The sequence below is a fragment of the Molossus molossus genome, unplaced genomic scaffold (assembly GCF_014108415.1).
Source record: "Molossus molossus isolate mMolMol1 unplaced genomic scaffold, mMolMol1.p scaffold_m16_p_2, whole genome shotgun sequence".
NCBI classification, from domain to species: domain Eukaryota; kingdom Metazoa; phylum Chordata; class Mammalia; order Chiroptera; family Molossidae; genus Molossus; species Molossus molossus.
The window spans coordinates 140,752,240-140,773,904 of NW_023425355.1; the positions used below are offsets into that span (position 1 = coordinate 140,752,240).

At 40.4% G+C, this 21,665-nt stretch overlaps 1 protein-coding gene across 1 annotated transcript in view; it reads right to left on the bottom strand.

Moving 5' to 3' along the window:
- EGFL6 (EGF like domain multiple 6) overlaps positions 1-21,665 on the bottom strand; it is a 57,875-nt gene that overhangs the window by 28,859 nt on the left and 7,351 nt on the right. Inside the window, exons 2-3 of the mRNA XM_036270189.1 lie at positions 6,066-6,178; positions 412-504 (exon numbers count right to left, since the gene is read on the bottom strand). Of these exons, the coding sequence (XP_036126082.1) occupies positions 412-504; positions 6,066-6,178 (206 nt within the window). The remainder of the gene's footprint in view (positions 1-411; positions 505-6,065; positions 6,179-21,665) is intronic.

Below are 21,665 nucleotides of genomic sequence, written 5' to 3' on the forward strand. Positions count from 1 at the left end.
AGAACATATGTATATTATGAAATTATTGGTCCACAGACCAATGCTCTAACTGCTAAGCCAAACCGTCCAGGGTAAGACACTCACTTTTTAATTTATATCCATTTACACTGTTTTCTTTAGTGAAAAGTGTGCATTACTTCAGTAGCTTGAAACTACAATAAAACTATTTGTTTAGAGGAAAAGACCTTTAATCTGGCATCTTGACAAAAGCATCAAAATGACTTTTACATTTTTCTGGGAGAAGAGATTGACTGAAAATTCTAGTTCTGAAACCACTTTAATTTGAAGATTGGAATTAAAACCTGTGAAATCCTAAGCACTATATCATGTCACAAACCACACTGCCATGATGGAAATGCTTGTGATAGGTTAGGGTAGGTTTGGACTAGGACCCTGGTCTGTTCCACTGACCTTGACTGCAGGTTTTCCCGGTGTATCCTGGGAAGCATCTACATTTGTTTGGTCCCACACACTCACCAAACTTGCAGCCGGGTTCACATGTAGCTGTGGAGAGAAAAGGTGTTTTAAGGATAAAAGAACAGGAGTAGTTAGCTACTCCTAGTTAGTCACATAAAAGAACAGTGAAATATATGCACGTCAAACTCAGCGGCCTTCTGTATGGCAAGGAAATTCATGGGCTTGTAGAGGACAATCTGCTTTCTCTCTGGTCTGTTTTCACCTTTAACATACTAGAGAGTGCCCTGGCCAGTTTGGCTCAGCGGTTAGAGCGTCAGCCTGAGGACCAAAGAGTCACGGGTTCAATTCTGGTCAAGGGCACATACCAGTTGCTGTTCATTCCCTGGCCCTGGTCGGGGTCGTGCAGGAGGCAACCAGTTGATGTGTTTCTCTCACATCGATGTTTCGCTTTCTCTCTCTCTCTCTCTCTCTCTCTCTCTCTCTCTCTCTCTCTTTCTCTCTCTCTCTCTCTCCCCTCCTCCCTCCCACTATATCTGAAGGTAAATAGGGGAAAAAATGTCCTGGGGTGAGGATTAACATACTAGAAAGTGTTTGTGAACTAAATCACCTCCCACCATCCCTCCACCCCAATGAGTGCCAAGTTTATTGTAACTGTGTTTAGCACTGCCACCTTCAGTGGCATTCAAAGAAAGATACAGCCTTCCAGTCAGACAGGCTTACATGTAAACACAAAAGATTGAATGAAAGAAGTATAGTGGATCAGCTGGAAGAGACTAGTGGGGCAAGTGCCAAGGTCCCTTTCCTTCTTCTTGTCACTTGCCTCTTTTTTCCCTTCCATATTTTCTCTCCCACTTTCCCCTTGAATGATCAAAAGCCTTTTAATGCTGTGCTTTATCAGTAAAAGAACAACCCACAGATCGGAGGCAGGGAGGATGGAAAGCTCCAGGCCTAAGGAAGGGCATGATAAGGATGATGATGATGGCACCATGATAAAGGCAGTATTTTTCTGTTTTATTCACTTCTGAATCCAGACACCTGATACAAATGAGGCACTCAATAAATATTTGTTTGCTGAATGAAGTTATGAGAGAAAACACAAAGATAGGATGTGTAACTGACTGAGTTAAAGGCAAAAAAAAAAAAAAAATAGTCAAAGATGATGGAAAGTTTGAGTCCAGCTCATGGGGAGGAGACAAGGAGAAAAAACAGTAGCTAGAAAAAAGGAAAATGGGAAAATCCAAAGAGAGGAAGGGGAGAGAGAGAAAAAATAATGAATGGAAGAGAGGAGTGCAAATAGGAATCAAGGGCCCTCAGCAGTTTTCGGATCTAGCAGGAGCTCAGAAAATAGCCATGGTATGAAAGAAAGACTCAGCAATGCCCTGAAATGCTGCTGACTTCTCTGCCCATTGATTCCCTGGCTCATAGTAGGTCTACCTCTAAGTGACCCTGTTCCTAAAGACTTAAACATCTCCCCCTTCAATCCTAGACACTAGTTTTTGTCAATGTCACCATTCATCTACTAGTTACCTGGAATCAAAATTTCAGACATTTTTATTTTTTTTCTTGTCCCCAGACCAATCAGTTACAACATTCTATCCCTGTTTCTACCACCATTCATTCATTAAGCACATATTTATCTAGCTAACTGGAGCCACTTTGCCCATAGATATCTAAGAGATGATACCACATTGCTCTCCTCACTTTTCCGGCCCTTGACCTTTTTTTCCCACCACTTTGTGGGACCAGTGCCTGACTGATATAGAAGTCTAACAGTCTAGCTCCTGGTTTCTGGGCAGGACAAACTCTGTGGTGCAATGAACACCCCAGAGCTTTTGTGGGATCATGCTAAAGCTAGACTTTTCTTGAAACCACATCTTTGCCTAGCTTCTTCTCCCATTCTCTCACTTCCTTGTGGATTTCTCCTGAGAGAAGCCCTCAATAGAATACTTGCACAAGAATCCTCTTGAAAGGCTCTGATCCTAGGAAGTCTGTTGTCAGAAACAACACTGAACCAATATTCCAAAAGCATAGCTCTGATCATGCCACATCTTGCACAAAAGGCATCAAATAATTTTTATTGTCTCTTAAATAAGGGACAGGTATCATAACCATGATCTGCCCTCTATCTCCTTTTGCAGCCTTAGTTAACTCTGTCCTGTACACATAGGCAACACTGTGGTCAAACTATATTGCCTTCTTACCCCCTTGCTTTCTGCCTTTTGCCATTTATTGTTACCCGACCTGGGTTACCCCTTCCCCACCCTCCAATGGTTAATATCCTCCAGATCATTCGAAGATTACCTTGAAGGACCCCTCCTTTCAGAAGCCTTCATAGATTTCTCCAGCCACATGAAAACTTCTGCTCAACTTTGAGAATACCACAGAACTTTGGCAGACATCTTCCATGAAATTGATCAGTCTTCATCTTATTAAATAATTAGGCATATATTTAGCTTCTATCTACTACCTGATTCTAGGTGACTTCAGAACAGGGACTTAAATATTCATCTTTGTTTCTTCTGCTTCATTTAATAGTGTTGTTAACATGTTAGATAGCAAGATAGTTTTGAATAGGAAATAAAATAATAGTAATAAATCAAATATAGAATTTTTAACAGGGAAATATGGCTCTGAATAAATCATATGTGAAAAGGTAGGGGGAAATATGCTTCCCAGCAAAATTCTTCCACTTTTGGAGACAAAAGAGATAGAATTTGATTTCCAGTATCTATTTTGTTATGGATATGTACTTGGGGTACAGCTTTAAGTTTAAATGTTAGAAAAACATATATATATATTGTAAACCTTGAAGACCTCTGATTGTTCCCTGGAAAGTTACTTTCAATGTGATCCAGATAGGAAAGCCAAACAGAATACAGAAGCAATGGTGACTAATACTCTTGCTGCCATAAGGTCAAAGCTCCAGAAAGATATTTCAATTTATAGTAACTTTGGATCTGTGATTTGAATAGCCCATCCACAGCAAAATTCAGTTTATGTCTACAATGGTCTGAGATTCAAATGGGTTTTAGAGAAAATAAAACTCTCTTGTTCAATTCTCCCTGAAACTCCGCCATCTGTAGCTTTTCATTAGTGATTTGTTCACAGACAACATATGGCTCAGTGACATACATTTGAAGGTTAATGATATGGAGTTGAGCAGACCCTGCCTGGGGAGCAGACTTAGGCAGGGCAGCAGCCAAGATCTAGAGAGCTCTGGCATCAAGGCAGGGTCTTGCGAGGAATGAATGATGAATAGATGGATGTAGGTGAAGGCCTGGGTAGATTAGGACCTCACAGGTTGGGGTCTAACTCTGCATTCTTGTCTCATTGCCATGCAGCCCACACTGTGGCTTAGAAATCAGAGACCTGGCAATCAGGGACTAACCACCCTGTTATTTGGTGTTTCAAGGAGCATATGACTGTACTATCAAGAAGGGCCATGCAAATTGGATCAAGTATGATACAGATTTTAGATATAAAAATCATGGCAACAGTATTAGCCTGAACATTTGACTGGGGAAGTAGAGGTGCCAACAACCTCTTCATCTTGCCAGACTTTCACAGTGACTATTGTTCTTGAACCCTTTGCACTTACTTGCTCCTTTAACATTTTGCTTTAAATTCTTTTGTGCCAATAGTATTATATCTTCCACAAAAACATTGAGAATGTGATCGGCTGTGTGCACCGTGGCTAAACTGCTCTGATCTAGTTATAGAATAGCCCTTTCTGAAAGCCAAAGGTCAACCTCATTTATTCACCTGAGACATGCAAGTTTTATGGCAGGAGGTGCTGAGGTTCATGTGACTGTAAGAGAGATTCCAAATCATGCGATCCACGTGTTTTTTGCCCCTTTCCACCTGACTGACTGCAAATAAAAATGTGTTATGTTGTGTCTAGAAAAAGACTAAATCAACACCTAATCCCCTTATCACCTGGTGCTCTAACAGACAGAAGTCTACAAGAAGAGTTATTGGCCCTTTCTGAACCAAGGGTAATTTATGAGGTATTTTCTATGTGTGTCAGGTAATGAGCATACTCTTTTTGTTGTTGTTGTTGAAAGTATTACAGATGTCCCCACCATTGACCCCCTCCTCCCTGTTCCCACCCTCCTCCTGCCTTCCCCAGCTTAGTGTCCGTGTCCATTGGTTGTGTCTATATGCACATAAGTTCTTTAGTTTATCTCTTCTCTCCAACCCCATCCCTCTGAGGTTTGTCAGTCTGTTCCCTACTTCCATAATTCTGAATCTCTTTTGGTCGACAGCCTATTTTGTAATGAGCATACTCTTTAATGCTTTTACTCCTTACACTCTGAAGTAGGTATTACTCTCTCTATGTTTCAGAGGAGGAAATTGAGCTTCAGTGAGCTTATCCACCTTGCCCAAGGCCAGCAACATCATTTTGGTTCTAAGGGCAATGCCCCTTGATCATAATATTATCGGTGTGAGAATCCATCATTCTAACTGATAAAGTCCCAGGGGGATGTCTAACTTTCTTTATATGGGAAGCAATTATGATCTTCAAATATTTTTTCAAATATTTTTATACCCTTCTTATCTCGTCACAAGGAAACTGTGATGGTGGAAGGTTTTGAATAATATTGAGCATGTAGGAGTGGTGTCAATGTCATGGATTTTGGATATTATCAAGTTCTTCCCTCACTTATCCAGATATTGTTGAACAAGAGAAAGAGGAGCAGGTTGGAGTAAGGACAGATCAGCAAAAAGAAGGCAGCATTGCCATTCTTAAAAATAGCTAAATGTTTGTGCTATTATAGTTTATAATCTAATATGATCCACACCATCACCTAAAGTGTATAAGACATGCAGTGGTGTATGTGTTCATTTAGCAGATAAAACACTGAGGTTCAGGCATATGTCACTTGGGCCACGAAGGAGTGCACCCCAGCTCAGTCAACTAGGAGGAATGAATGTGGATTTGATTCCTCTACACTACGAGTGTTGGTTAGTATAGAAAGTAATATAAAAAACAAACACCACAAAATTCTTCATAAATTCCTGTCCTCCCCAACCCTCTTAAAATGATCAGGGGCCTTTCTTGGAGTTCCTAACACATAGTCTGAGAAACAATGCCCAAGGCAAATTATGGTTCCTTAGTATACAATTTGTACAAAGAATCAAAAAATACTTAAAATCTTTGCATATATGCATGTATCCCTTGAAACTATCTAGAAACTGGCACAATGGACTTTCAAAATGTGAGTAACAAAATTATAGAGTAAATGGCTTACTTTCATGTCTGTGATGAAAGCCCACTTGTTGTCTGATTCTTAATTAAAAAGTACATATCATTAGAAATCAATTGCAAAAAATTATAACTGGAAGGAGGTATTTATTGGCTTATTTTTACCCAACTCAGTTTCTTCAGATTAAAACAATAATGAACAACCCAGTCATGCTCACTAACATAGCAACAGAAATAAGTGACAAGGCACGTCTCCTAAAACAAACCATGTCTAGGGTAATGGCATCAGCCACATTTTGGATGGGAAGAGATCTCACAGGAACCCAGAGCTTGGGTGTTGGTAGCTATCCATGTCCCTCTCTTGGGGAACCCACAGCTCATGCTGTCACCGATAAAGACCTACTACTTGAGCACAGGGTGGCTTGAATTTTTATAAAGTTACCTTCACAGACTCCCTTGCTGCTCCTTCTCCAGCCATAGCAGCAGGCCAGTTTGGTTCCATAGCGACAGACCCCAGGTTGGAGTGCTGGTGCCAACAACACATGATCTCTTGGACTGCGGACAAAGCCACATATTAGTATTGAGAAAACAGAAAGGGCAACAGAGACCCCTCCCTGCTACTAAATGAGTAGCAGAGATGTCAGCTACCTGGTTAATTTCAATAAACCTGCCAGAAGTGCTAAATTCCACTTTGAAAACTTGAATTTGGGTGGCCAGTCTGTGCTACCACTCCTTGCCAGCCTTCCCCAATAATTAGTGTCATACATTTCCTTCTTCCCAGAGTTAAAAGAATTGAGTTACATAATCTAGAAAACTAGGGCACATGAAAGTGGCCAAAAGTTTATGTTCCCCGTCCTCACAGGGTGCCAATTTTCAAGTCTGCTCCACATAGACACAGTGGCTAGCCAGGTCTGTGTCTGTCTCAGACCTGAGGGTGGTAATGTGACTGCCCCGCCTGGTGGTTCTGTCCCAGACAAGAGCACTGCACTTTCACCCCACTGGCCACCTGGGAACCCTTGAATAAACTAGAAGGTCCACACACTATAATCAGGTAAGAGCTGGAAGGGCTCTCAAGACCCCTCAGCCAAGTCCTCCCACGTTACACATGAGGAAACTCCAGCTCAGTGGAGAAGAGGTCCCTCCCCAGCAGAGCGGTGTCCAGGATAACAACCCCGGCGCCCTCTCCTTCCTCTCTGCCTCCTGGAAACACTATTTGCTAAACTCTTTAACCATACAGCACGGGTGGGCCAACATTTTCTATAAAGGGTCAGATGGTAAATATTTTATGCTTTGTGGATTATATGTCTCTGTCCAATTGCAAAAGTAGCTGCAGGCGATCATAAACAGGTGAAGTGGTTGTGTTCAATCAAACTTATTTATGGACACTGAAATTTGAACTTAATATACTTTTCACATGGCATGTAATAATATTCTTCTTTTGATTTATCTTTAGCCATTTAAAAAGGTAAAAACCATTCTTAGCTCATAGGCCACGTGAAAACAGACGCCCACCCAGCCTTGGCCTGCAGGCTGTACTGTGCTGACCCCTGATCAAGTGAGCCCTGCCATCAAGTGCCCCTAAGTATTCTGGACCATGGATAAAGCTCACTACATGTTTACCTACTTACTGGCCTAATATGGGACAGAGTTGCTACCAGATTCTGGAAGGAAAGACTTGAGTTGTATATTTTATGGAGGGCTGGGGTAGTTTCCACATGCATATTAAATACACTGTAAAATGTTTCCTGGGCTGCTTAACAGACAAGGAATGCACATTTTACCATGTGCTTTCTGCTGCAGGACTAGATTTTATGCAAGTTAATAACATCTGAGTCAAGGTCAGGAAGTTAAACAACCTTGCCGTTTTCCCTCGTGGTCTGCCTCCCACCAACTTGGTTATTCAGTTAAGAGCTACAAAGATACGGTCTGCAACATTTCATTAATTGAGAACACCAAATTCAAGGATGATTCATTCTTTACTTTTTCTTGAAGGGACTATTATTTTCATTCTCTAATGGAATTAATTTGGGGGATTTATAAGTCATTCACTCAATCTCTGAATGGGGTTTTTCAATCTCTACATGACCAATATTTTGAGCCAGATAAATCTTTGTTGTTGGAGGCTGACCTGTGTGCATTATAGGTGCTTAGCAGCATCCCTAGCCTCTACCTATACACCAGTAGCACCTACCCCTCTACTTGTATCAGCCACAAATGTCTTTAGACATTGCCAAATGCCCCGTGAAGGACAAAACTGTCCCTGGTAAGTACTACTGCATTAAAGTGAAACATTTACTGAGCACTTGCTATATTCCAAACACTTTCTTAGGCACATAGAGTGATGAAAATGACCTGATATTTGCTCTCCTAAGTTCATACTCTACTATAAATGTATACATTACAGTAAAGGACAGCCTGATAAGTAGCATTACAATGCTCTCAGAAAGAGTTGAGGCTGAGAAAGAATACAGCTGTCTGTCATAACCTAATTTGAATATTACTAACAAGGGATACCATAATCCTGACCCAGTCTACATGTAATTAACAATGCCCAAACAAGAAACCACAGACTATTGAACATAAAGTATGTTGAGCAAATAAGTGCTAGTCCAAACACAGTGGTGCATTTAAGAATTTTTTTTTTTGCATTTTAAAAATTGATATATAATTCACATAATGTAAAATTTATTATTTGAAAGTGTACACTTCAGTGAGTTTTAGTATATTCACTGTGCTATGCAACCATCACCACTACCTAATTCCAGAACATTTTCATAACTCCAAAAAGAAACCCCACACCTAATAGTAGTTAGTCCCAATTCTCCCCTCCTTCCATCCCCTAGAAACCACAAGTCTGTTTTTTGTCTCTGGATTTGGCTATGCTGACATTTCACATAAATGTAATCATATACTATGTGGTCCTTTTGTGTCTGGCTTCTTTCACTTAGCATGTTTCCAAGGTTCATCCACACTGTGGCATATATCAGTACTTCAGTCCTTTCTATTGCTAAATAATATTCTACTGTATTAATAAACCACATTTTGTTTAACCATTTACAAGGTGATGACATTTAGTTGCTTCCACTTTTTGACTATTATGAATAATGCTACTATGAGCAATTGTGTATGTTTTGTGTGGACATATATTTTTATTTCTCTTAGGTGTATACCTAGGAGTGGAAAGGTTGGGCCATATGTTAGCTCTATGTTTAACTTTCCGAGGAACTGCCAGATGGTATTCCAAAATGTCTGCATCATTTTACATCCACACCAGAAATGTATGAGGGTTCAAATTTCTCCACATTTCACCAGCACTTGTTATTGCCCATTCTTGTGGGTGAGAAGTGGTATTTCATTGTGGTTTGGATTTACATTTCACTGATGTTTAATGATGTTGAGCATCTTTCATGTGTTTATTGGCCATTTTTGCAACTTCTTTGAAGAAAGGTCTATTGAGGTCCTTTGTTTATTTTAATTGGATTATTTGTCTTGATGTTCTTAAGATTGGAACACAAAGATTGAAACCAGTCAGTAAAAACACCTATCTCCATACCTTAGTGAATAAGGTAATATAACTTTGTCTCACTCTGCAAAAAATTTCCACCTAGATCCTCAGAAACTCAGTCAGTTTCTTGACCATACATGCCTGTAATAAACGTTGACAAAGTGCCTACATCTCTTCCTTTAACAGCATACAGCTGATGTTTGGGGAGCAGAGTGACAGGAGGAATTAACTTTGCCTGGGAAAGAGGAGGAAGGTGTCACGGGGGAGTGACACATGAGTTGGATTTTAAAAGAAAATATAATGAACAGGAAAGCTATATGGGAGAATTTCTGCCTATGGGATTTTAATTTCATATTTTTATAAGGAATATAGGATTCATTTAATTAGATTTTGACCTATCGACAAAACCTTAGAGACGACCTGCCAACTACTTTACTGAAGGTTTGCAAAAAATATGCTCCACAGCTCTAATAGGAAGGGTCTTCCCTATTACCTGATGCCAAAAAAAACCCAGCTTAATCCTAAACAGGGCATTGGTATGTATTGAGCACTGTGTTAGGTACTGTGGATACAAAGATGGATATGGCAGACAGAATTTCTGATAATGAGCTTTTAGACAAGAAGGTGAGGGTAAGAGAGGCACTAAATATACTTAGTCAGCTTTAGAAACTTCAAGCAAAGAAACATAATCTGTTCGAAAGGATCCAGATGTTCTCTCTGAGGGTGAAACCTTTCAATGAGACTGAAGGTGAACAGGGGTCAACCATATGGATTGAGGGAAAGAATATTGTAGACAGAGGTAACAGAATGAGTGTGGGCTAAGAGGTAAGAGACACCTTGCTTGTGCTTGAGGAACAAATAGAAGACCAGAGGACTGAACAAAGGGAGAGAGATGAGCCCCAAGAGGTGGACTGAAGCTACATCGTGGAGGGTTGTGTGAGTCAAGTTAAGACTATGGAGCCTCATATCCTAATGCCAATAGGACAGCACTGACAGGTTTTAAGTAGGTAAGTTATTTTATAAAATTTTCCTTTAGAAAAATATTATTATGGCAGAAATCTGGAAAATGGACTGGAGGGAGGTCGAATGAAAGCAGGGATACCAGTTGACTTAGAAGAAAGATGTTGGTGGCTTGGACGTCAGCAGCAGCAACAGAGGTGGGGAGCAATGGAAGGAATCAAGGTGGAACCAAAGGACTTGGCAATAGGTCAATCATTCATTTGTTCATTATTTATTGAATACTTACAATGTGTCAGGCACTGAGTTAGTCTCCAGAGGCTCAGCAGCAACCAAGGGGAACGTAAAATCTTTGCCCTCAAGGAGATCATATTCTGGCCAATTGGATGGGGAGTGTGAGAGGGATGCATTACTAGGTAGACAGCAGTGTTGTATTTCTGGAATAAGGAATATGGATGGAGGAACATGCCAGGGAATAAAGTGCATGATGGGTTCTCTTTGGGACATGCTGATTTTGAGGGCTCATTAGACAGACAACCAAGGGTAGATGGTGAATAAGAAGTAGGATATTGGGACCAGAAGTCCAGGAAGCAGGACAAGATCTGGGAGTCATCTGCAGGTAGCTGGTTACAGAATCTATGGGGATCAATGTAGTGTGAGAAGAGAAGGAAACTTAAGGCAGAACCTCAAGGAAACTAGCACTTGAGAGGGGGACCAAGGAGAAGGAAGGTCCAGAAAGACACCCAGGTAATGCTCAGAAAGGTAAAAGGAACACCTGGTTAGTATGGTGTCAGGAAAGCCAAATGCAGAGTGTTTCTAGAGAGAACAGAATCAGCTCTGATGTTGAGAGGCTGTAAAATATGGTGACTAGGACCGTGGTCTCCTTTCTGAGTTTGAATCCTGGCTTTACTATATATTAACCTGTGACTTTCAGCAAGTAGCTTCATCTTTCTTTGCCTCAGTTATCTCATTTTTAAAATAGGAATAACTATTTACCTTAAGGGTTTTTGTGATAATTAAATGATTTAATATATGTAAGGGCTTGGAACAATGACCAACACAGTAAATGCTCCCTAATTGGGTTTTGTTTTTAGTAGTACTAGTAGTAGAATGAATATTATTAGTGTTGAATAGGTATGAAGTTGAAATTTGCCATTAACTCATAATCAGTTAAATACATTTCAGTTTGAAGTAGGTTTCTCCTTTAGTATGAATCCTCTGAGAAGCAGAAGCCAAGATGAGATTAAACATGCAAGGATTTTATTAGGGGAAGACTATGAGAGAAAACAGGAAGGGAACTGGAAGAGGTTGGGAAAGCCATTGGACCACCATGGAAGTGAAGGAGAGAAGGAAAATATGTTTGGGTGGAAGCATTCAAGGCTGCTCTGCAGTCTAAGGAAGGTTTGGAAAAGCTAAGAGGAGTCCAGGAGACAAAGTTGATCATCAGAAGAGAGCAGTGTTTCCTACAAAGGGTCCTGCCTTAGTATCCCTGATGTACTCAGCCTAGAAGAAGGCCTAGCAGAAGCAGCCTATGGAAAAGTGATGATTTCCAAGAGCAGAGTACTTGGGGCCCTGCCCTTGGTCAATGGTCGTTTATGCCCCCAGCTACTGGGGGTCTCACGGCTGCTAGTTTCCACTTGATTTTATTTTTTATGTAAGTAGCAATCAATCTTCACTGTAAGGGAAGGGGAGATTGTTATAGAATTTCATATTAAGGAAAGTGACCTTAGATAGCATCCAGTACTAATCGATCATTTTACACATGGAGAAAATAGGGCCAAGAAAGACTGGGTGACTTTTTATTGGTATTAGAAGTCAGAGGGTAATACACTTCACCAAACTATTGAAGGGAAGCAGAATTAACCACCCCAATATATGCCTCTTTGGGCTGATTATTTTTAAGTAACAGCAGACACAAAAGAAGCTCTAAAAACCCAGTAGAAGTTACCCTTTTGTAAGAGATAACATTTATAAGGGAAATCTCCATTTGTCAGGGTGTCTCCCTCTCTGTACCAGGAAGAGGAGGTGATTCTAAATCTCTACAAACTGTATCCATGGAGAAGGCAAGAACTTAAATCTGCATAACAACCTTACCCTTGTTTACTGTGCTTTACCTAATAACATCCCACAACTGGCCTGTCTGCCCAACAACTTCTTTAGTCTTTAAATGGGAATGGTATTTAAAGTTCTGTCTTGGGCCACTTCAGGGAGTTACTCAGTTTTCCTGGGTCTCTCCTATGTATACAGGAGGTATGCATGTTATTAAACTTCTGTTTGTTTTTCTCCTGTTAATCTGTCTTTTGTTATGAGGAGGGGAGGTGGTCTCAGTCAAGAACCTAGAAGGATAGAGGGAAAATTATTTTTCCTCCTTTACACTATTCATCCATCCATTTATTCATTTAGTCACCCAAAATTTATCAGGTAACTACATGTCAGGCACTATACAAGGCACTGACAATCAAGAGGTATATGAGAATAGTCCCTTCCTACAAATAACTCGTAGTCTATGAATGAAGATGGGCAAGTAAGCAGATTAATTACACTCCAACATGATGAATTCTACCAAAGGCATAAATTTGTAGGAGTTAGGGGAAGATACAGGCATTGCTAGGTTGAGGTGGGTGGGTGAGGGTGAGATAGGGTATGTGGTGAAAGAGCTATAATCACTAAGGGCTACAAGGACTATAAAGGAGATAGGAAGACCAACCCCCAGGGAATTGATAGGTTAGAACCAGCAAAAGACCAGCTCTATCCAACATGGCAACTAATTTCACCTTATGGTGACCCTGGCCTCTTTATACATTCATTGTAATACGTTAGCATGCTAAACAACACACCCGGAGCCACCACGATCAGAAATGGAAAGCCCATGTAAAGGCAGAACATTACTGTTGGGACTCTTCCCAGAAATCTCCACCCCATTCCTGGAAAGATCCTGAATATTCCTCCTCCCCCTTATTGAATGCCCTACCTCTCGATTAAATGAGCCTCAATAAAGGAAGTAAATCCCCCTAGAGAGGGGATGCTCTGTATGTGGAGTAGCCACTCTCTGTTTCACTGCTTCACTAATAAAATCTTTTTCACTTTAAATTATATGCTGGCTTGTATTTGAATTACTTCTTGCTCGAAGCCAAGAACCTACAGTGGCTGGGAGACACACAGGTCCTTGGATCCCTGGAACGCCTGTACCCAGGGGTTTTCTGGAGGAAATGGGGCCTGATATGAATTCTAGTGACTGGTGGAACTTATCCAGAAGCAAGGGAGGAGTCTGTTTAGTGGGAAAAGTGTTTCAGACAGAGAAAATTGCCTGTGTCAAGGATGAAGCCACTAAGAACATGAGTTGATGGCCTATAAACTTGAGCATAGAAAGTAATGTGTGTTTGGACTCCGGGAGTGGGAAGGGAAGCAGAGAGAATAGTAGGATGGAGAAGCAGCAGGGAGATTAGCAGGGACCAGAAAGAAAAGACCTGTGTCCATGTGAAACATTTTGTCCATCTTGAAAGTTCTGTAGTGTTATGGAAGGATTTCAAGCAGTTGGAAATATCAAAGAATTGACAAAACACAAACCAGCCTCCATAAAACTATGGTGAGCTTGATAAGTTACAACAAGATTGCTAAAATTGTTAGATGTGAAATCACACATAAACAAATAGAAATTTGTTGAAATATGATATTTTTCAAAAAGTCTAATTAGAAACTTCATTGAAAGAGCCCAGGGTCCCCTGCACAGGTGGCCAAACCTATTTCATATGTATGGGCAAAGTCTATTACTTTTGATTATGCAGAATACTGCCTGGGGTTAACTAACAGGAGAAAGTTACCAGAAGATGAAATTCATATACTGTTTGCACATTACCACAACTCTCCAGAGACATCCTCTTTCTTGAGTTTTATTGCTTTCACATGCTTGCCTGTAGGTGAAAAGGTGAAACTGAGAAATCTGAGTTGTATTAATTTCTCCCAAGTCATCGTTTTTCACATGGTACAAAGTATCACTTGTAAAACTCTCCAAAATGTTAATGAATAACACTTGGGCCATCAAAAACTTGTTAATAAAGTAAGATTTCTTATTCACTGTAAGAAATTTATTTCTCAGTCACAAATGCATCTTAGAATTCAAGATGTTAGAAGAAATCAGAAGCTTGACATTAAATCTAGTCTTAGTCTCATCTGTTTAAAAAATGAAAACAATACTTAAGAGTCAACTCATGATTAGGAAACTATAAAATGGATTCTGATGTTCAAGCAACTGTATAAATCGGAAAACACCAGTTCAGCCTTCAGCTGCTCTGTGGATGCAGCGACACGCTCTGTGCATATTTTCTAAAGATGACGAAGCAACTTCAAACAACATTGAAGGAAAAACCATCAGAAAACCATGCAAGTCCATAAATGAGCAACATGCCTTTTAATTACTGGGTGTGCCATCCGTGTATTTACCCACTTTTGAGAGATAGCTTCAAAGGGACAGCTACAAATGGGATTTTACTGGTTTGATCATCAAATTCTACATCTGGTCATGAAAACGGAAAATTAGTTTAAAGGTTGGGGGAGTCACTACTGGACAGAATTACTAATAATTACTTGCTGGTTTATATAGATGCCAGAGGATATTGATTTATTACACCAAGAATCCAGCTCTACATTTTATGCTTGCCAGTTTTATTTAATGCACATGTGTAGCTATTTAAAACTATAAATAAAAAGAAAATTAATTATTAAATGTTTCTGTTTAAATTGAAACAATATTATTGAAGGGAAGAAAGTAATCCAGCATAGGCAAGCATGATATTGACAACAATACCAGGGAACACTATCTTATAAAATCTTTTAAAAACTACTAAAGAGAGCGAGACAGAGAGAGAGAGAAAGAGAGAGAGTGCCCAGCCAGTATGGCTCAGCAGATTGAGCTTAGTCCCATGGACTGAGAGGTCCTGATTCGATTCCCAGTTAGGGCATATGCCCGGGATTGTGTGCTCAATCCCCAGTGAGGGGCATGCAGGAGGCAGCCGATTGATGTTTCTCACATTGATGTTTCTATCCCTCTCTCCCTTCCTCTCTCTATAAAAAAGAGACAGACAGACAGAGAGAGAACTCATGAATATGGACAACAGTGTAGTGATTGTGGAGGGTAGCGGATGGGTGGAGGTGGAACAGGTCATAGGGGGATAAATGGTGATGGAAAAAAATAAGTATAAAAAACTGCTTAAAAAAACTTTAATTTTTAGTTTCTATATATTTCTCACATGCCATTCCATATTAATGTTAGCAAATGATTCAAATTACTTTCCCAGCAGCCTCTCCTTCTACCTTTACTCAAATATCATGCCCACTCATGAACTTTCCCATCACTAATTGAATTATTATTTTACTTTAATACCTAGTTGTGAGTATTCTGAATAAGGTTCATAAACTATTGGGGTAAACTATATGAAACTGCCATTTTTAAGTTAAGTGGCTGAATATTTTTAATTCCATATGTTGCGATTTAATGGTCATGGAGAAGGTTAAATGTTCATCAAGTGTGTTTCTGTCTCCTGAGCACAAAGCTACAATATACTTCCCAGCCAAACTGCCAGTTAGTTGGGGCCACACGACTGGTTTTGGCCAATGGAATGTAAGTAGATAACCTCCAATCCTGCTTACAACACCTCCCAAGCAATTCTTGATCTGCTCTCTTTTCATCAACCCATTGGCTAAAAACGACTCTGCAGACCTGGAGGAAGATGGCACCTCTCAAGATGGATGAAGCCTGGCTCCATGTGTAGGCATGCAGCCATCTTTCAAACATGCCTTGGACTTCAAGGCAGGCAAATAAATAAATGTTTACAGTGTTCAGCCACTGAGATTTCAAGATGGTTTGATATAGAAGTTAGCCTACCATGATCAACACAGTAGTATTTTAAGAATCATTTCTTTTCCTAAAGTCTGGTACATATGATTTTGTTCCTTATATGTGAATCCATTCATAAAAAACAAAACAAACAAACAAACAAAAAACTTACAAAGCTATCAATACGAATTACATTTAGTTCTATATTTAGTGAAATATGTATTGTTTTTTTTTTATCCTCACCCGAGGATATTTTTCCATTTTTTGTACAGATAGAGTGGGAGGGAGAGAGAGGAAGGGAGAGAGAGAGAGAAACATCGACGTGAAGGGACACATCGAGTGGCTGCCACCCTCATGGCCAACCAGCGCCGGGGACAAACTGCAACCGAAGTACGTGCCCTTAGTGGGAACGGAACCTGGGTCTCTCTGGACCGCAGGCCGACGCTCTAACCACTGAGCAAAATTGGCCAGCACGAAATGTGTATTTTTTATGTATAAAATTGGACCAGTGCATTCTGGGATTATACATTTGGCCTGGATTGACCCAACCCTGTGGAACCTGGAAAACCTGGGGTCATCAATAAAAAGGAGTTTATGAACCCACTAAAAGGATTCCTGATCTTGGACTGAAATGATCCCACCAACATCCACTGCCCTCTGCCACCTTGGGTTTTCTCCTCTATCCCCTCCCCCCTCTCCCCCATCTCTCTCTGTTTCCCTCTCTCTCATCTGTCTTTAACAATGTTTGGCACATAGAAGGCCCAGAGAACCTGGTCCTAAGGCAGGGAAGTATTAATGTAGGTGAGCAAGTCTCTATGGAGAGGAGCCTCTGAGTTGTGGGAGTCTGAGCTAAATGCTCAATTGCTAGAGTTCCTTTAATGCATTATACAGCTTGCTGTCTACACTGATCAAATTAATCAGAAAATCGCCGTCTCCACAGCTGAAGTTAATTTGAAAACATTCCAGGGATTGTGTAAGTGGTGTAGTATTTCTTCATGTGATTCTTTATTTTCTGCAAAAACATACTGTGCCAGAATTCTCTGTATGCTTGTTTATGGTTCCAGGAAATTTCATGATATTCTCCAAGACAAATTGAGAAGTTAAAACTTCTTTTACTGATGTTTAAATACGTTCAAATATTGCCAAACAAATGAAATAAAAAAACTTTTTTCTAATTAGGGATAATAAGGTCCAACCACGATGGGTTCTTTGTTTTTGATTTTTTTGTTTTGTTTTCTTCATAGCTCCCAGGATGGCAAGTCCAATGTACCTAATGGGTTAAGATTAATTCTGGGTTGCCATCCATCTTCAAGATAGAGTACGAGTCCAACAGGATCAGAGATACCTCAAAGCATCTCACCTTCCTGAATGTATAGGCTATCAAACTCTCCTGTCCCAGTGTATGCTGATACATCTTCAAATTCCCCATGCCATGAGTGGTATTGCAAAACTGGGAACTTTCTATTGTTTCATCCATTTCTCTCACTTATTTTCCAAGTTCAGGAGTTAGGTGGAAATTGGAGGAGAGGAGTGTGTTAGTTTGTGCTACCCAAGAAGCAGACCATGAGATAAGGATTTGAATGCAAGTGGTTTATTGATGAAGTGAAGGGAAGATCGATAGGGGAATAGGGAAGTGAGACAAGCAAGCAAAGGCAGTAAAAAACAAGCCAGTATTAGAAGATGGTGGCGGGCAGGACCGGAGGGAGGGTGAGTGTGTGAGAGAGTGTGAGTGAACGTGAAGGTGGATGACCAAACCCGAGCAGTGCAGAGCCATGGAGCAGAAGGTTCCTGTGCTGTGGATGGGAGCAGCTGGCTACCGTGGTAAGCAGCTCTTCGGGGCACTTCTCCCTGTGCCACGGGGAGGTCCTACCATTTTGGAAGATCCTGGGTCTTCCCTGGGAGGAGGCAGTAGGAGCGCCTAGGGACCAGCAACCAGAGCCCACCAGTGCACCTGGCACCATCGGACCAGTGGACACCCTGTGTCAACACAGACCAGTGCACAGTAGTGGAGTTTTCAAGGTGTGGGTTGTGGAAACTGCAATGGCCCAATGGTGGAAGACAATGGCCTGGAGCCCAGCATCATCCCCCATACTAGCAGCCCAATCAGAGTCGAGATATACCCCCAGCAACAGAGGCTGGGGAGCAGACATCCATCCCCAGGCAACAGAAGCACAGACGAGCAGCAGAGAACCATCCCCAAAAACTACAGCAAAGGCTGGGCAGGAGCTGAGCCCCATGGGGCAGCAGCACTCCCCAGCCACCAGCAGCAGGACCTGGGGCTCCATCGGGGGCCTATGCAACACTGCTGCCCACAAGAGCTGTGGAAAGCTGGGGATCCACAGGGGCCTGTCTGAGCAGCCCACAAGAGCAGTGTTAAACCAGGGATCCAGAGGGACCTGTGTGACCCAGCCACCCAAGGTGTGGGCAGGGAGTGTGGATCCAGCAGGGCCTGAGCAATACAGCTACAGGTGGCACCAGCAACCACCAGGGAACAGCTTCAGAGGGGCCCACGCAATCTGTCAGCAGCACCTACCAGGACACACCAATACCAGCCCCTAGAAGTCAATCTTCCAGGATCCATAGCACGCAAGAGGCAACATGCAACAGAACAGTCTGGGAGGCACAGTAGCCTTATGTGATATACAGTGAGCTGCCTACACATCCAAACATCCCTCCCTGGGTATAGAGCTACCAGATAGCTAAAGTGGGGAGACAAAGAAACGACACCCAAATGAAAGAAAAAGAGGAATCACTGAAAAAGGAACTACAGGAAATTGAAGAAAGCAACTTGTCAGATAAAGAATTTAAAGTAATGATTTTAAGGGTGCTCAAACAATTTGGTGAGAACTACAAGCAACTTAATAAGAATTATGAAGAGCTCGCAGGGAACTACTTCAGCTTAAAAAAAGAGGTAGAAGCTATGCATAAAAATCAAGAGGAAATAAAGAATGACATAGTTGTTATGAAAAATATCTTAGAAGGGTTCAATAGTAGATTAGAAGAAGCTGAAGACTGAATCAGCGACTTAGAAGACAAAGTACAGAAAAATATCCAAATAGAAGCAAGTACAGAAAAATATCCAAATAGAGCAGCAAATGGAAAAAAAAAAGTTTAAAAAGCAGGAGGAGAGTTTAAGGGAGCTGTGGGACAATATAAAACATAACAACATTAGCATTATAGGGGTACTGGAAAGAGAAGAATCAGAGAAAAGAATAGAGAACCATTTTGAAGAAATAATGACAGAAAACTTCCCTAAACTGGTAAAGGAAAAAGTCACACAAGTCCAGGAAACACAGAGTCCCAAGCAAGATGAACCCCAGAAGACCCACAGCTAGACACATCATAATAAAAATGGCAATCATTAAAGACAAAGAAAGAATCTTAAAGGAAGCAAGACAGAGACAGAAAGTTACCTACAAAAAAAGCTCCCATTAGACTGTCAGCTGATTTCTCAATAGAAACACTGCAGGCCAGAAGGGAGTGGCATGAAGTGTACAAAGTAATGCAAGGAAAGGGTCTGAATCCAAGACTACTCTGTCCAGCAAGGCTATCATTCAAAATTGAAGGAGAAATAAAGAGCTTCACAGATTAAAAAAAAAAGCTAAAGGAATTTACCACCACCAGACCAGCACCGAAAGAAATGCTGAAGGGACTGTTGGAAGAAGAAGAAGAAGAAGAAGAAGAAGAAGAAGGAGGAGGAGGAGGAGGAGGAGGAGGAGGAGGAGGAGGAGGAGGAGGAGGAGGAGGAGGAGGAGGAAAGAGAGAGAGAGAGAGAGAAACACAGGCATAAAATTAAAATGGCAACTAATAACTATCTATCAATAATTACCTTAAATGTAAATGGCTTAAATGCTCCAATCAAAAGACATAGGGTAGCTGACTGGATAAGAAAACATGACCCATATATATGCTGTCTACAAGAGATCCACCTCACAACAAAAGGCTCACACAGGATGAAAGTGAAGGGATGGAAAAAATTTTTCCAAGCAAATGGAAATGGAAAAAAAGCTGGTGTAGCAATACTCATATCTGACAAGATAGACTTCAAAACAAAGGCCATAATAAGAGATACAGAAGGTCAATACATAATATTAAAAGGATAAATCCAACAAGAGGATATAACCCTGTAAACATATGCACCAAATACGGGAGCACCAAAATATATTTAAAAACTTCTGGAGAATTCAAGGGAGAGAACAATAGCAATACAATCATAGTGGGTGATTTTAACACCCCACTGACACCACTGAATAGATCTTCTAGACAAAAATATTAACAAGGACATAGAGTCCTTACAAGATGAACTAGATCAGTTGGACTTCATTTTTATTTGCAGAACATTTCACCGCAAAGCTGCAGAATATACATTCTTCTCAAGTGCACATGGGACATTCTCAAAGATAGACTACATGTTAGGACACAAAGCAAGTCTCTACAAATTCAAAAAGACTGAAATCATATCAAGCATCTTCTCAGATCACAGTGGCATGAAACTAGAACTCAATTACAATAAAAACACACAAAAAAGCATTCAAATACTTGGAGGCTAAATAGCATGTATTAAACAATGAATGTGTTACTAATGAGGACAAAGAAGAAATTAAAAGCTTCATGGAAACCAATGAAAATGAACACAAAACAACACATAATCTATGGGATGCAGCGAAAGCAGTTCTGAGAGGGAAATTCATAACACTACAGGCTTACCGCAAGAAACAAGAAAAATTCCTAATTGACCTTCTAACCCTACAACTTAAAGAACTAAAATGTAAACAAAAAGAAAAACCCAGAGCTAGTAGGAGGACAGAAATAGTAAAGGTCAGAGCAGAAATAAATGACATAGAGACAAAAAAAAAAAAAAATTTCAAAAGATCAATGAAACAAAAAGCTGGTTCTTTGAAAAGATAAACAAGACCTATGGACCTTTAGCTAGACTCACCAAGAAACAAAAAGAGATAAACCAAATAAATAAAATCAGAAACGAAAGAGGAGAAGTAAAAACTGACCCCACAGAAATACAAAGGATCATCGAAACATACTACGAACAATTATACATCGACCAGTTGGACAATCTAGGAGAAATGGACAAATTTCTAGAAACACACAGCCTCCCCAAACCAAGAAGAAATAAAAAACTTGAACAAACCAGTAACAACAAAGGAAATTGAAGATGTAATTAAGAAACTCCCAGCAAACAAAAGCCCAGGCCCTAATGGTTTCACAGGGGCATTTTATAGAACATTCAAAGAAGATCCAATACCCATTCTCCTCAAACTATTCCAAAAAATCCAGGAAGATGGAACACTTCCAAACCCATTTTATGAGACCAGCATAATCCTAATTCCAAAACCGGATAAAGACACTACAAAGAAAGAAAACTACAGGCCAATATCCCTGATGAACCCAGATGCCAAAATCCTTAACAAAATATTAGCAAATCGGATCCAGCAATACATCAAAAAAATTATTCACCATGACCAAATGGGATTCATCCCAGGGATGCGAGGATAGTATAATATTCACAAATCAATAAATGTGATACACCACATAAACAGAATGAAAGATAAAAATCATATGATCATATCAATAGATGCTGAAAAGGCATTAGACAAAATCCAGCAACCATTTCTGATAAAAACGCTCAGCAATGTGGGAATAGAGGGATTATATCTCAACATAATAAAGACCATATATGAAAAACCTACAGCCAACATCATACTCAATGGGAAAAAACTAAAAGCATTCCC